Raw genomic sequence first — 14,211 nt, 5'->3', positions numbered from 1 at the left:
ATAGGGTCCCTAGGCTACTTACATACCTACTCAGCTAACTATAAATTTAGGGGTTGCCTCAACAACCGCTCAGGCTCAATAATTCTCTACAGTGACTCACAGAACTCAGGGAAGTGCTGTACTTACGATTACAATTTTATTCCTAAAGGATATAACTGAAGCCAAATTGAAGAAATCCTTAGGACAAGGTGTGGAGGGGGAGATGGGAGGGAGCAGAGCTTCTGTGCATTTGCTGTCCAGGTACATCACCCTCCCAGAAAATCAATGTGTTCACCCAACCCAGGAGCTCCACAAACCTCATTTTTTGAAGAGCTTTATCAATGTTTCATTACATAGTCATGATTGATTAAATCATCAGTAATTAAAACTCAATCTTTATCCCCTCTCCCCTTCCCTGAGGTTGGGGGAAGTATGGGATTGAAAGTTCCAACCCTCTAATTAGTAGTTTTCTCCTCTGGTCAGATGCCCCCAGCCCCATCCTGAATCTACTTAGGGGCCCATCAAGTGTCACCTCGTTAGCATAAACTCAGGTAGGACTGAAAGGGGCTCATTCTGAATAACAAACAATAGTCTTATCACTCAGGAAATTCCAAGAGCTTTAGGAGCTCTGTGCCAGGAACAAGACAAAAACCAAACACGTATTTTTTTCTTATACCACAAGTGGAAAGAGTAATGAACCTAGGTTCATATCCCTCCTTTGGCACAAAATAGCTGTGGGATCTCAGGCAAGGTACTTTCTCCCTCTGTCTCACTTTCCATGGGATTTAGGGTCAAAGAGACTAGAGTCAGATCATGGCTCCATTCATTGATTCCTTTTATCTGCTCTGATCTCATTTATTTTTTCCTCAGTTGGTGTAAGGATCTGCCTCATAGAGTTGGACAAGGATAACACGTGTGGAGCATTTGAGTTGGTGTTTTACATACAGAAAGCTGTATGTTAGCTGTTGGCTTTATTGAACACATACCTTGTACTTTTTTTTAACACTAACATTTTGCTCACTCTGTGCCAGGCAATGTTCTAACTGTTTAGATATAATAGTTAGCTGATAGATGTTGTAAAGATTAAATTAAACAATGCCTATAAAATGACTCTTAAAAAGGCCTGAATGTCTCACACTCACACACACACACACACACACACACACACACACACACACACACTTTCTTATAAAGAGAAAAAAGATGACATTTTTTTCTTAATTTTTTTTTAATTGAACACCAACACCAACTAACATTTCACCTAAAAGCTTGTGATTTGTTCAAATCCTCTGATGAGTCTGACAGTGAGTGAAGAAGTCAGATGTTTTACAGCCCCATTTTCCCTTAGAAACCACTAACCTACTTCCAGCCTTACTTTGTGATTTTTCATGTCCCATGGTATCACTAATGTGTGCAGAATGGATAGTATTGAGAGGGAGAGTAGAAACCTCAAACGTTAAATGTTCTGTTATTTTCACCCAAGTGTGTCCTGATTTATGAGCTCCCTTTGTCTCCTATTCCTTAATTGTTCATTAATATTCTGCTCCCAAACATTAGTCTTAACCATATCTGATGAGCTGTTTCAGCATCCTGCTCTCTTGCCAAGCTGCAGTTATTTCGTTAAACACACCGATCTCCAACTTTGCAATAACAGATTCCCCTCACTGTTCCATGTAAACAAAGATCTATGTAGCCTCACCTCCTGAAAACAGGTTTGTAAGCTCTGAGCTGCAGTTTCCTTAGAAACTAAAAGATTCATTAGAAAGGCAATCCCAAGTGGTTCCTCTAAATTGTATTATCTGACTTTTGCACTCTTTGCCCTATTCACATGACGAGACTTTCTTATCTAAATTATGACACTAACGGCTTGAGATAAGAGACTTTTGGAACTTCATCCCAAAGGACTGATGGACTGAGAAGTTTGTCTATATCCAATCAACAAATATTTATCACACATTTATTTATTACATGCCACTCATGTACTACTAGCCGCTGGTCACAGCGGTACACAGAACAGTCAAAAAGTCCTGCCCTCATTAAAATAGGTCAAAATACAGCAGCGTTTTGGGGTGCCTGGGTGGCTCAGTTGGTTGAGCGTCCAACTCTTGATTTCAGTTCCCATCATGATCTCACGATTGTGATCTCATGGGCAGGAGATAGAGCCCCGGGTCAGGGATCCTTGCTGAGCTGGGGCACTTTCTCCCCCTCTCTCTGCCCCTACCCCTCTCCTTCTCGTGCCCACTCTCTCTCTCTCTCTCTCTCTTCAAAATACATATTTAAAAAAAGGTACAGCAACATTTTGAAGCTCCTGAAGCAAATGACCATTTACCATTTGAGCCAGGTTATCTGCAGTTCAGCTGATCAAGAAGCTATCCCAAAGGCTCTTTCAAATAAACAAAGCAGAACGTGCCAATTGGGTGATGAGCTTCCTGTCTTGGAGGAGGAAACAGTTGCTATCGAATCACCATTTCCATACATGTTCTTTGGATGTGTGAGCAGAGCTGGGTTCAAAGAGCAATTGACTATCTTAGGGAATGTACCCAGCAGTTAGGTACACATTCACAGATATGAAAACTGAGGCCTCTAAAGCACACCGTTGAAGTTGAAAAGCCTGCTGAAAATCAGCCCAAAAGCAAAATTATATCCTCCCCCACCCCCATATAAGTAAAGACATTGTGTGAAGGTGTGGGGAAATTGTGGGAGACTTGCTTTCTCTGAGGTGGCAACAGTTTAACTTCCTGGATCCCTTGTGCGGGAAAACTGACTACAAACAGGGAGGTGGGGATTGAGGGCTGGAGGGGGGTAATCTGTGGTCACAGGACAGGACAAATTTGCCTGGATCCTATATGGTTCTAGCCTTTGATATGGCCTTATTAGAGATTTAGTTAACTAATCTCAGATACTAATCAAACATCTCATCAAAAATTAAATATCCACTGCCCCTTTCAGCTTTTCAAAAAAAATTCATATTGCTACTTTCTATAAAAATTAAAGTGCCAGAACTTTTATTTGAGCTCAAAAAGTCACCTAATAGAATCCAAATTACACTTTGCAAGATCTTCTGATTGAGCCTCCAGACCAGGATTTGGATTTCCAGTTACAATAGCCACATCAGAAAGCAAAGAAATTATGCTCAGGGGAGGAAAGTAAGCAAATAGTGCTGAATCTATTTTTCTTTAGGGTTTCATAAAGGTTTCCAAGGACAAAGGCTCCCTTCCACTTGGAGAGGGCGCCATGGTTGTTAATGTGGGCTGAGAACGGCTCAGTGTTTTCATTTCCCTAGCCAGAAACAGACTTTACCCTAAGAAAAATATAAACAATTAATGCTGATAAAAAACAAAAAAAAAGGAACTTAGTGGCTAGTGACTGCCTCTGAGTCTCCCTCCACTGAGACCAATGGTCACGCAGCTATTCCCAGGGACCATTTGCACAGAGTTCATTTATTTATTTTGGAGTTGGCCAGACATCCCCCCCACCCACCCACCCCTGCCGTCTACCAGTAGCCACGGTAATGGCTCCAATTAAGGAAAATGTCATCTGTTTGAAACAGCAGGACATTAGCTAAAGGCAGACGACTCCAGACACCGGCAGATGCTTCAGTCCTTCAAGCCATGGGCAAGCTGCTGGGGGTAGGGGGGGGCGGGGAGGGGAAGGGTGATATCTTCAAAGAAACATGCATGAGGGTTTGTCCATGCTCTGGACTCTTGACTGACAGTGTTTTTTTGAAGTAGGCTGAAAAATAAGAACAAGCAAAATGAAGAATAAAAGCCAAAGAAATGTAATTTTGTTGAAATGTTTTTAGCCTAACTGACAGAAAAAATAAATTGTGGATGTTGCCTTTCACTGACAAGTGTATATTGTTTTCTGACTGATTTTATAAATGTCTTCAAACAAAGCAAACACACCCATTTGCTTTCCTCCAAAGACCATTAGGGTAAAATTGTTGATGCATGCAGGAATGTGAGAACAGCAGGTCACACGCCATGGATAGCACAGTACCTAAGCCAAAATTAATTTAGAAGTCTTTAAAATTTTTCACACCCCCCCCTCAGATGGATGGATTCATGTGTCAATGTAAAATTTTCTAAACACGTGGTGAGTTATATTCTATTTCCCCTGCCTTAAGAGTTGAGCAATATTTTTATTGCTTTTCTGTCCTGTGTCCTAATTTGTATTATCTAAAAAACAAATAAACAAACAAGCAAAAAAAAATAATAATCAAGAGAAGGATTTCTATGGACACGAATCCTTTTCCTGTGGGTCCTATTTATTACTTGTGTACTGGTTTTGTGACTTTGATCAAAAGAGCCGGTCCCTGCCCCCTTAATTCCCAATCTTTAAGGTATGCAATGAAGAAATGAAGGTTCAGTGGAGATTATAGAGTATAGTTTAGAAGTGGTTCATGACCTTGAAGAACGGAAGAGATCTAGTGCAGAAAAAAGGGAACAACTTTCAAATGTATACACAGAAAATGCTGAGAATAACAAGAAATTCTTGTAAATATCATAAAATAACTTGATTATTTTATTTTTGGCTTTAGAATATGTGTTTTAGACTTGCATTATATATATACATATATATGTACATATATATACACATATATATGTACACATATGTATATACATATGTACACATATGTATATATATGTGTGTGTGTATATATATATATATATATATATATATATATATTCTGGAAATTCCCACTGCTTCAAGTAAAAATAATTAAGTGCTTCTATGGCAAAATAAGTAAGTGGATCTGGGAAATGGTCTCACCAATGGATGGGCATCTTGGCATTTTTCTGTCTGGACTGCTGGTCTAAATTTTCCTGAAAGGAAGACTTGACTTAAATAAAACAAACGATCACACCTATTAGAATTTGACTGGACCGGGGCGCCTGGGTGGCGCAGTCGGTTGAGCGTCCGACTTCAGCCAGGTCACGATCTCGCGGTCCGTGAGTTCGAGCCCCGCGTCGGGCTCTGGGCTGATGGCTCAGAGCCTGGAGCCTGTTTCCGATTCTGTGTCTCCCTCTCTCTCTCTGCCCCTCCCCTGTTCATGCTCTGTCTCTCTCTGTCCCAAAAATAAATAAAAAACGTTGAAAAAAAAATTAAAAAAAAAAAGAATTTGACTGGACCAAAGTAGAGATGACCTAATTAAAAGTTAAGACAATCTTTTCAGTGATGTATGGAATCGACTTCTAATATTCTCTTGTATTTCTAGTTTTGCAGAATCCTGCTATAGAAAAAATGGAGCCGTTAGGTGTATTTGTAAAGAAAACTATGCTGGACCTAACTGTGAAAGGTAGGCTAATAAAATTCACTGTTTTCTGTGTGGGTCAAAGGAAACTTTCTGTTTTTGGCACTCATCAGCTCTGCCAGAGCGTCTTAAGAGGAGGGAGTGAGGGATCGCATTTCAGAACCCCTGGGGGATGCCCCAGATAGAGCTATAATGATATGCTCCCTAGGAGAGCCTGGGTGGCTCAGTCAGTTAAGTGTCTGACTCTTGATTTTGGCTCAGGTCATGATCTCACAGTTTGTGGATATGAGCCTGCGTCTGGCTCTGTGCTGACAGTGTGGAGCCTCCTTGGGATTCTTCCTTTCTCCCTCTCTCTCTGCCCCTCCTGCACTCGTGCTCTCTCTGTCACCCTCAAAATAAATAAACTTAAAAAAAAATGCTCCCTAAGGGTCCAGGTCAGGACCACATCTCAGGATAAATGGTCAGGTGGAGAGGAAAATTAGTATCAATATTTTGAAAAGATTCTTTAGATGGTTTTGGTAACACTCCTCTCTCTTCATCATTGAGAATCAGCAGTGTTAATAGAGAGGCTTTTTCCTCAGTAGGAAAAAAAAAAAAAGTGAATCCTCTGTCAGTAAAGCAATACACTGAAAAAGCATGAACTCATTATTTAGTCTATTCTTTACGCCGTCTCCTTCCCTGAAAAGTAAACAAATTTCGTGAGAGTTCGGATTTTCTGAATCCCTGTTGGTATTGACATCTAACACTCTTTTTTTTAAGTTGCTCTTGGCTTTGCTTAAATACGAAGGACTTTGGTGACTAAAGTTGTGAGGCGTCCCGCTGCATGGTTTCCTGGCAAGACATTTCCCCTTCTCCCCACCTGGAGGCTACTCAGTTTTCTCAAATAAAATGATTTTTGCTAAAAGAGTGTTACAGAGAGGGCTTCTTATTTTTAAGAGAAATGCCAGGGGCGTCTGGGTGATTCAGTCTGTTGAGCGTCCAACTCTTGATTTTGGCTCAGGTCATGATCCCAGGGTCGTGGGATTGAGCCCTGAGTCAGGCTCTGCACTGAGCATGAAACCTGCTTAAGATTCTCTCTCTCTCTCTCTCTCTCTCTCTCTCTCTCTCTCTCCCTCCTTTTCTCTCTCTCTCTGCCCCTCTCCTGCTCTCTCTCAAATTAAAAAAAAAAAAAAAGAAATGTTATTAATGTCAGCCTCCCCATTGTCTTTAGGCCGCAAGATGATGTGGGAGGGAAGGACAGGGTACCTCTCAAACCTCTGGTCCAACATCCACACATGCTCACCTCCCAGCAGCATGCTCCCATTGCCCTGAGTACAGTTCACAAACCAGCCCAGGACTCAAAATGTAAACCTTAAATGATAAACCATCTCACTTCCTAAGAAATCACCTTCTACATCTCAAAGAGTAGTTCGGGAATTGTTTTTAAAAAGCCACAGTGCCTACAGTGCAGAGAAAATCTCTATACTTGGAGGGCATTACTATTATGATTATTAAATGTACAAATCATAGATAATCCTCTTATTGAAGACTTTTTAAAGGTATTTTTTTCTCTTTTTTTGCTACGAGGGAAGAGGGAAGGTCAAAGCTGATGGCGCACGTGGATTTTATACCTCGGGAGGAACAAATAGACATCTGGTTAATTAATGTTTGTGACACACTCCGTATTTTCTTACTTAGGGGTTCAGGAATATGAGGCACCTGGTTTGCTCACTTTCTGGCTCAGAGAGGACTGTTAATCAGCCAGGGATGGAACTTTGTCCCCTCAGTGTCTGAGGTAAAACTCTGTTTAGTCTGACAGAGATCGAGCAGTATTACCAGCTAATGGGTGTTCGCTGGCCCCTGGGATGGCCTTAAATAGAGCCATGCTGACCAAATGCAAGCCCTCCCAGAAGTGAAGAAATCTCTGTGCCTCAGGGCTCGGTCCTGCAAAGTTGCACAGGGGTGCAGATAGAGGTTCTGTCAGCCAGGGTAAGGGGCCTGCATGGACAGGACAGCATGCCCTCCTCAGAAGTAGGATTGTAGATGATAAGTCTCCTGATGCACATTGGAAGCTCCTGGACCTGTAAGTCTTGGTCAGATCCGGTGCCTCTCCTGGATCTGGAATGGTTGGATCAAGGAGAGAGCACTAGTTGTCAAATATTGAGGAGATGTAGCTTTGGCCTGGCTGAGTTTGTCTCTCAGCGTGAGCCCTTTGGGATCCTCCTGAGGCAGTTATTTGAGCTCTAAGTGTCCATTTCCACATCTCCAGAATGGAGAAAATGAAAATGTCCACCTCCTAGGACTGTTGTGAGGTGATACTGTGACGTTATTGGTATGGCACATGGCACTTAAGAGATGCTCAATAAAAATTACCTGGTGACTGTAGGAGTCACGGTGGCCATTGTCCAGTTTCCCCCACCAGCATAATGTGTGCCTGGGAACAAGCTGGCTCATTCTCCTGAATCTCAGTTTCCTTAGCCAGAAATGATACATTTGAACTAGGTAGTGCCCTTTGTTGATTGTCCACTGTGTCCGTGCTTTACATTCTTCACCTCTTAGCCTCACAACCACCCTGAGAGCAGGTGCTATTTTGTCATTCTGCAGATGAGGAAACTGAGGCTAAGGGAGGTGATGGGCCCGGTCTGAAGTCACAACACTGCTAAGTGGGGGCACCAGGACCTGCACAGTTTGGCTTACAAATCTGGATTCTTTCTCTATGCCAATACTGTTTTTCCTAATTGTCTTTGTAAGGTCTTCCACTTTATTTTATTTTTTTTAGTTTATTTATTTATTTATTTTCAGAGAGACACTGAAAGCACATGTGAGAGGGGTAGGGGCAGAGAGAGAGAGAATCCCAAGCAGGCTGCAGAGCCCAACACAGAGCTCAATCAATCTCACAAATCATGAGGTCATGACCAGAGCTGAAATAAAGAGTCAAACGCTTAACCAACTGAGCCACACAGGTGCCCCGAAGGTCTCCTACATTAAACTTTGACAATTAATGAATTAGATGAGTCTCTGATAGTCAGGAGAAGCACAGTTAACCTGCTTCCCTTTAACAGGAGGCTGCAGCAACAAATGTGCTGGAAATAAGTGCCCCTTCAAAGGCCTTTCATCTGCATTGGGGGACAAACACTCTGAGCAACTTTCTCTGTTTTGTCTCCTCTCTCCTGTCCACCTTTCCTTACACCCTGCTGTTTTAAGGAGAGTGGATGCAGGCCTTTTACACCAAAATTGACTTTTTACACCAAAAATCCGGGGGACTCTTCCTCGAAATGGAAGCAACCACACAGCAGATTGGTGGATGGGACAGGGACGTGATAACAAGCAAGACATGGTCTCTTGTCCTCAGTGAAAATCAAGGCTAGAGCAGGAGACACACCCAAACACCATTCATCACAAGGCAGAAGAAAGGAAATACCAAATAGAAGGACAAGCAAAGCCTCCTCAAGAGTGCAGTGGAAGGAGTGATCTCGTTCCCACAGAGAGGGCTGGGTCATTGGGAAGGGAGAAGTCTTCACTGCTTTGGCTTTGTGTTTGACCCTGGGACTGAGGGGGGTGTTTTGTTTTGAGTTTAACAGTCAAGTTGTTAAATTGTCCCAGTTTAGCTTCATCTAATCTATATTTTCAGTGTATTTATGAACTTGGACCTAACCACGAGGCGTTTTCAAAATATGCTCCTGACTTGTATGGATGTCTATCTATTGCAAACGCTAGGTGTTTCCGTACTTAGAGATCATTTAATCAAGGGATGGTTTTCAAATGTGACTGTATATAAGATCCCCTGGAAACCTTGGATTCCATCCCCAAATCCCATCCATGCCCCACAGAAAAAGAACCTGTATGGGTGAGGCCTGGATACCTATTTTTTGACTCTACTGGGTTCTCATGCCAGTCCTCTCACTGCCTGCAAACTACTGCCCCACCTCTTATATCACACCTGCATGATATAAAACACTGTTTCTCAAACTATAGCTCAAGAACCCCTGGTGTCCTCAGAAATATTTGTGGGGCTCATGAGGACTCGGTGAATATTTTCTTCATTCGGTGTTTAATTTCCATGATAATCTCGAGGAAAAAGTTACTCGAAACACGTTCTGGACTTTCTGTAGAACCACTTTGTAATAAAGGGAAATCTGCCTCAGAGCTGAGGAGAAAATAACAGCCGGGGGTGTGTCAATGACACATGACAGACAATTGGAGGCCAAATGGCATGACCTCAAAACAAACTGAGCCGTCACATAACACATGGCAGGGCATAGATGTTGAGCTCACACAATCCTCGGTCACGCCATGTTGCAAGTAGCCTTTCAGCTGCAACAAGACAACACCATCCATCGTTTTGGTTCATTGGTTTCATAGTTTGTGTTTTATCGTAAAATTTATTTTGGTTTTTAAGATGTATAAGAGCCATAGTTATAAGGAGTTTCTCTACCTTGTATTATGTTTGAACTATTTAAAGATTGAAACATAACTTAGATGAACACTAGCAGAGGTATTCTGGGAAAATCTTTTGCCTTCCACAGGGACCCACACTGCATTTAAGTTTGAGAAACATTGGTCCAAAGCATAAAACACGAACCTCTTACTGTACCATGTAACACAGCTCTAATACACTTGTTTTTACAATGAGGTCCGTGTTTTAAGCCTGCCCTGGCCCCGGGCCGGCTCTTTCCCAACGTCTTCCTCCCACCTCACACTTTAACTTCCACCTGTGGGAGCCGCTGCTCCCCAAATCCGCCAGACCAACTGTAGAGCTCACCACATTGTGTTGCATTTAGATGACAACTGTGACGATAAAAATAATACATTTATTGAATGCTTACTGTGTGCCAGAAAGTGTTGTAAGCACTTTGCATACAATGACCCACTTAAACCTAAAAAAAATCCTAGAAGATACCGTTTTCATCCTTATTTATAGAGGAAGAAAGTAAGACACAGAGAAGATAAGCCACATGCTCAAAATCACACATTTGGGTTTTCTTTTTCAGTCTCTACTATTAAACTATGAGCTTCTCAGCAGAAGTGGCATCTCATTCATTTCTCTACGACTCTTCCCCCATCACAGTATCTGGAACATTGTAGGCACTCAGTTATATTTGTTTAAGTAATACCTGTTTTTCTTCAATGAAAAAAACAATAACGGTCCTTTTAATGTTCCTTTAAAAAGGCACCTGTAGTGATGAGAGTGAGTCATTTCATGGCCTGTTTGATCTCCTACTCTTCCTCGTGCCAGGAAACTGGAAGAGGGTAACACAGAATTGAGTGAGTTAAGACACTGCCCTCTGGCTGAAGAGAGGTTGCAAATGGAAGTTACCATGTGATGCAAATAAGTATAAAATGTACAAGCCTCATAGCCAGCAATTTTGCAATTCTCATTTTCATCCCTGTGTGACTTTCCCTCTGCTCTATGTAGTACATTTGAAAAGATGAGAAGCCTGAGACACAGAGCCTTGAGACCTAGTCCGAGGTCACACAATTGGTTAGTGGTAAACCCAAAACAAAACCCAAGAGCCTTGATGTTCAATCCCAAGTTTTCAGGTATGGGCCACAATCCCAAGTTTTCAGTTATGGGCCACCTGGGTGGCTCACGTGATGAAGCGTCCGACTCTGGATTTTGGCTCAGGTTATGTGTGGTTCTCGAGATCAAACCCCAAGTCAGGTTTTGCGCTAAAACCTGCTCGGGATTCCCTTTCTCCCTCGCTCTCTCTGCCCCTCCCCTGCTCATGCACTTTCTGTCTCTAAAAATCAATTAATAAACTTAAAAAAAATGTAGATGATCTCAATACCTCAGTATTCCGCATTGTCCCCCATGGCAGCTTTAATTGTATTCCTCCATCCATTCAATTTTGCAGTGGAGTGAGAGACATACTAAGATAGTATGAGGACTTATCATATGGATCTTATTGCTTAAGGATCAGGAGAGAAGAATGGACCGAATTCAAGCAAATCCAAGGGGACCCTAAAGCCCTAACAGGAGAGGCTGAATATAGTATCAACAGATATAATAATGATGACAGTGATGATGCTGATAATGGCCTTGGTGATAAAAAGGAAGAATAAGGGTGCCCGGATAGCTCATTCAATTAAGTGCCTGACTCTCGATCTCTGCTAAAGTCATGATCTCACTGTTCATGAGATTGAGTCTGGCACAGAGCCTGTCAGCATAGGACACCTGCTTGGGATTCTCTCTCTCCCTCTCTCCCCCTGCCTCCCAAAATAAATCAACTTATTTTTAAGTTGATTTATTTTGGAGAGAGAGAGACAGACAGACAAAGCATGACTAGGGGAGGGGCAGAGAGACAGGGAGACACAGAATCTGAAGCAGGCTCCAAGCTCTGAGCTGTCAGCACAGAGCCTGACACAGGGCTCAAACTCACGAACCTCGAGGTCATGACCTGAGCCAAAGTCGGACACTTAACCGATTGAGCCACCCAGGTGCCCCAATAAATAAACTTTTAAAAAAAAAAGAGAAGAAGAATAAAGAAGAGGAGAAAGAAAAGAAAGCCAACATTTATTGAGTTTGGGATTCCAGGGTTTAGTCTTATTCTTTCTGCAGGCACTATGTTTTTTCAAACTCACCCTCTGTTATCTACATAGAATTCTTCTATGACTCCCTCCTCTCTACCTTGCTCCACTTCTGGATTCTTATCCTGTGACCTTGAGTGGGTTACTTACATTTTCCTAGCCTTGTTTATCAGTGTTTCATAGAGAAGTAGAAAGCATTTATATGGCATCTACTATGTAACGGGCTCTTTTTTTTTTTTTCCAGCATTTAATTTAATACCAATGACAGCTATAGAATGGCATCCCTCCCAGAAAGACTACTGTGCCACCTGGGAGTTTGGCCCCCTTGGTAAAGGTATTCAGTGACAGTTGTATGGCCCTAGTAAGAGAAGCAAAGGAGAAAGAGGAGAGGAGAGAAAAAGAGCTCCAAAAATTCCCAACACAATAGCTCTTGGTCAAAGTCTTTTTTTTTTCTCCTAAAACATATTTCTTTGTTTTCTATTTTGCCTAAATACTGTGATCACTAACTGAAATGACAATGTTCATATGCCACTATTCTCTCATTTACACTGTAAATGTATCAGCCCATTTTCCATGAGTGATTCAAGTCATTAATAAAGCTAGAAATGAGATTATGGGAGAAAAAAAAAATAGAACCAGACTACGGGGTACAAGGCTCCAGTGCTGACTCTAATTCCAACTGCTGATCCTTTTGAACCTTTGTTATTTGTTATTTTAGGGCAGGAATTGGATGCATTGATAGCATTTGATTATTCAATTATTATAATTGCTAATCAATTAGCTAATTCATTTAATATCAGACTTGTGGGGGGAAAGGGTATTACGCTTGGAGTCCCATCATAGGGTTGAGCCCTGCAGTAATGAACAAATTATTTAGCTTCTCCACACTCTAGTTTCCTTGTCTATGAAAGTAAGGGGTTGTAGAGTGCTATAGGAAGAAACCTTTGCATGTCTATTCTATAAAATCTGTAGGGTTAAAGTGTGGACTATGACTTCAGAATTGCATCTGAACCTACCACCAAACGATGTTCTTGAAACTCAAAGTAGGTTTCCACTGTGATTGAGCTTCTGACTTACAGAATAGAGAATTTGGTTTTTCTCTCGTGGAAGACCAAGAGACAACCTATGGAGATCAAATACAGTGGAATTCAACAGAGAAAAGAAAGTCAGTGTCATCTGACTTCTGTGAGCTTGGGCAAGGTCCCACGCCCAGAGCTCAGGATTCCCTACGGCACATTGAGGTGCCAGGTCTGAGTCGCATTTCAATGGGACCAAGAGTCTAATACTCTCTGGTGAACTGCAGCAAAGGATAGAAATTCAATCCCGCCATGTGTTCCAAAGAGGAATGATTTGTGCTGGCTTGGGAACCAGAGAACCTGTAAATCAAAGGTGCAAAGGCATGAGTATGAATAACAAAACTCACTGAACATTTCCTCTTAGGGGGGTGTCTCTCTGTGGGTTGTGTGGCACTTGCATTCATTCTTATCTTTTTCGTAGACCTTGATTTCTAGAGTTTATGATTTTATGCATAATTATGCTCGATTTGTTTCCTGTTCTTTCAGGGCACGGGCTGTGTGTTTTTCCTCTTCCTGTCTCTCCACGCCTTACATAAAATAGACATGAATTGTCCCTCTGTTGGGTGAATTCATTCATCCACTTATAGCAGCAGCAGTGTGGTCCAGGGTGGAGTGAAGGAAAGAACATCAGGGTCAGAAGGTCTGGGTCTTGTGCTGTGAATTCCTTGCTATATGAGCCTGGAAAACCAAAGTAGCCTCTCAGCCTCAGAATGCCAGGCCTGTGTGGCCTACCTCCCGGGTGTGTGCGGTAACTAAACTCACCTCGGTGAAACCATGAGGTACGGTGCAAGCAAAGGGCATAAAGATTGAACGTATGCCATCATTACAACTACACCAAAAAACTGAGACATAAAGCTTGGAAGAATATGTGCAAAATATCGGACAGTGATTTTGTTAGGATTGTAGGATTACAGGTGATTTTTTTGTTTCCTTTCTCTGTTTTTCAAATGTTTTGAATCATGAAAGCCTTTTAAAAATGTAGTGTCTTGTTATTATTGGCCAGGTCTTCCTGATTTCCTTGGAAAGTCCTCCCCCGCTCTCCTCTCCAAGGCCAACGCCCAGCCCAGGCTCTCCACACCCCAGCCTGGTCTCCCCATTCCAGCCCGCAATCCACCCTGCATCTGGAGCCAACACCGGCTTCCCCCACCTCTGCTTTCATCACAGAAACCTCCATCTGCTCCTTTCTTTTTCTCGCTCACATCAGAACCCACTCCTGCACCTGACCTTCAGCTCCATGAAGGGGTGACCACACATTCTTTCCAGCCACTCCCAAAGCATCTTCAGCCCCAGTTAGCCAGTCTTGACACTAGTTTAGGGTCACAGCAAAGAGGAGCCTATGGCCAGCCAGAAAACGTGTAGTTTGGCTCATACGGTATTCTTACAAAGTTTGAGCCA

At 42.3% G+C, this 14,211-nt stretch overlaps 1 protein-coding gene across 2 annotated transcripts in view; it reads left to right on the top strand.

The window, feature by feature from the left end:
- Positions 1–14,211, top strand: part of LAMA4 (laminin subunit alpha 4) — a 146,032-nt gene that overhangs the window by 47,081 nt on the left and 84,740 nt on the right. For both annotated transcript variants that reach the window (XM_040474418.1, XM_040474417.1), the window contains one exon: positions 5,198–5,278. In XM_040474418.1, coding sequence (XP_040330352.1) covers positions 5,198–5,278 — 81 coding nt within the window. The remainder of the gene's footprint in view (positions 1–5,197; positions 5,279–14,211) is intronic.

This window comes from Herpailurus yagouaroundi, unplaced genomic scaffold (assembly GCF_014898765.1).
Source record: "Herpailurus yagouaroundi ecotype Mexico unplaced genomic scaffold, PumYag 139, whole genome shotgun sequence".
NCBI classification, from domain to species: domain Eukaryota; kingdom Metazoa; phylum Chordata; class Mammalia; order Carnivora; family Felidae; genus Herpailurus; species Herpailurus yagouaroundi.
Note: the sequence above shows the minus strand (reverse complement) of the source record. Positions and strands in the feature narration are given on the sequence as shown.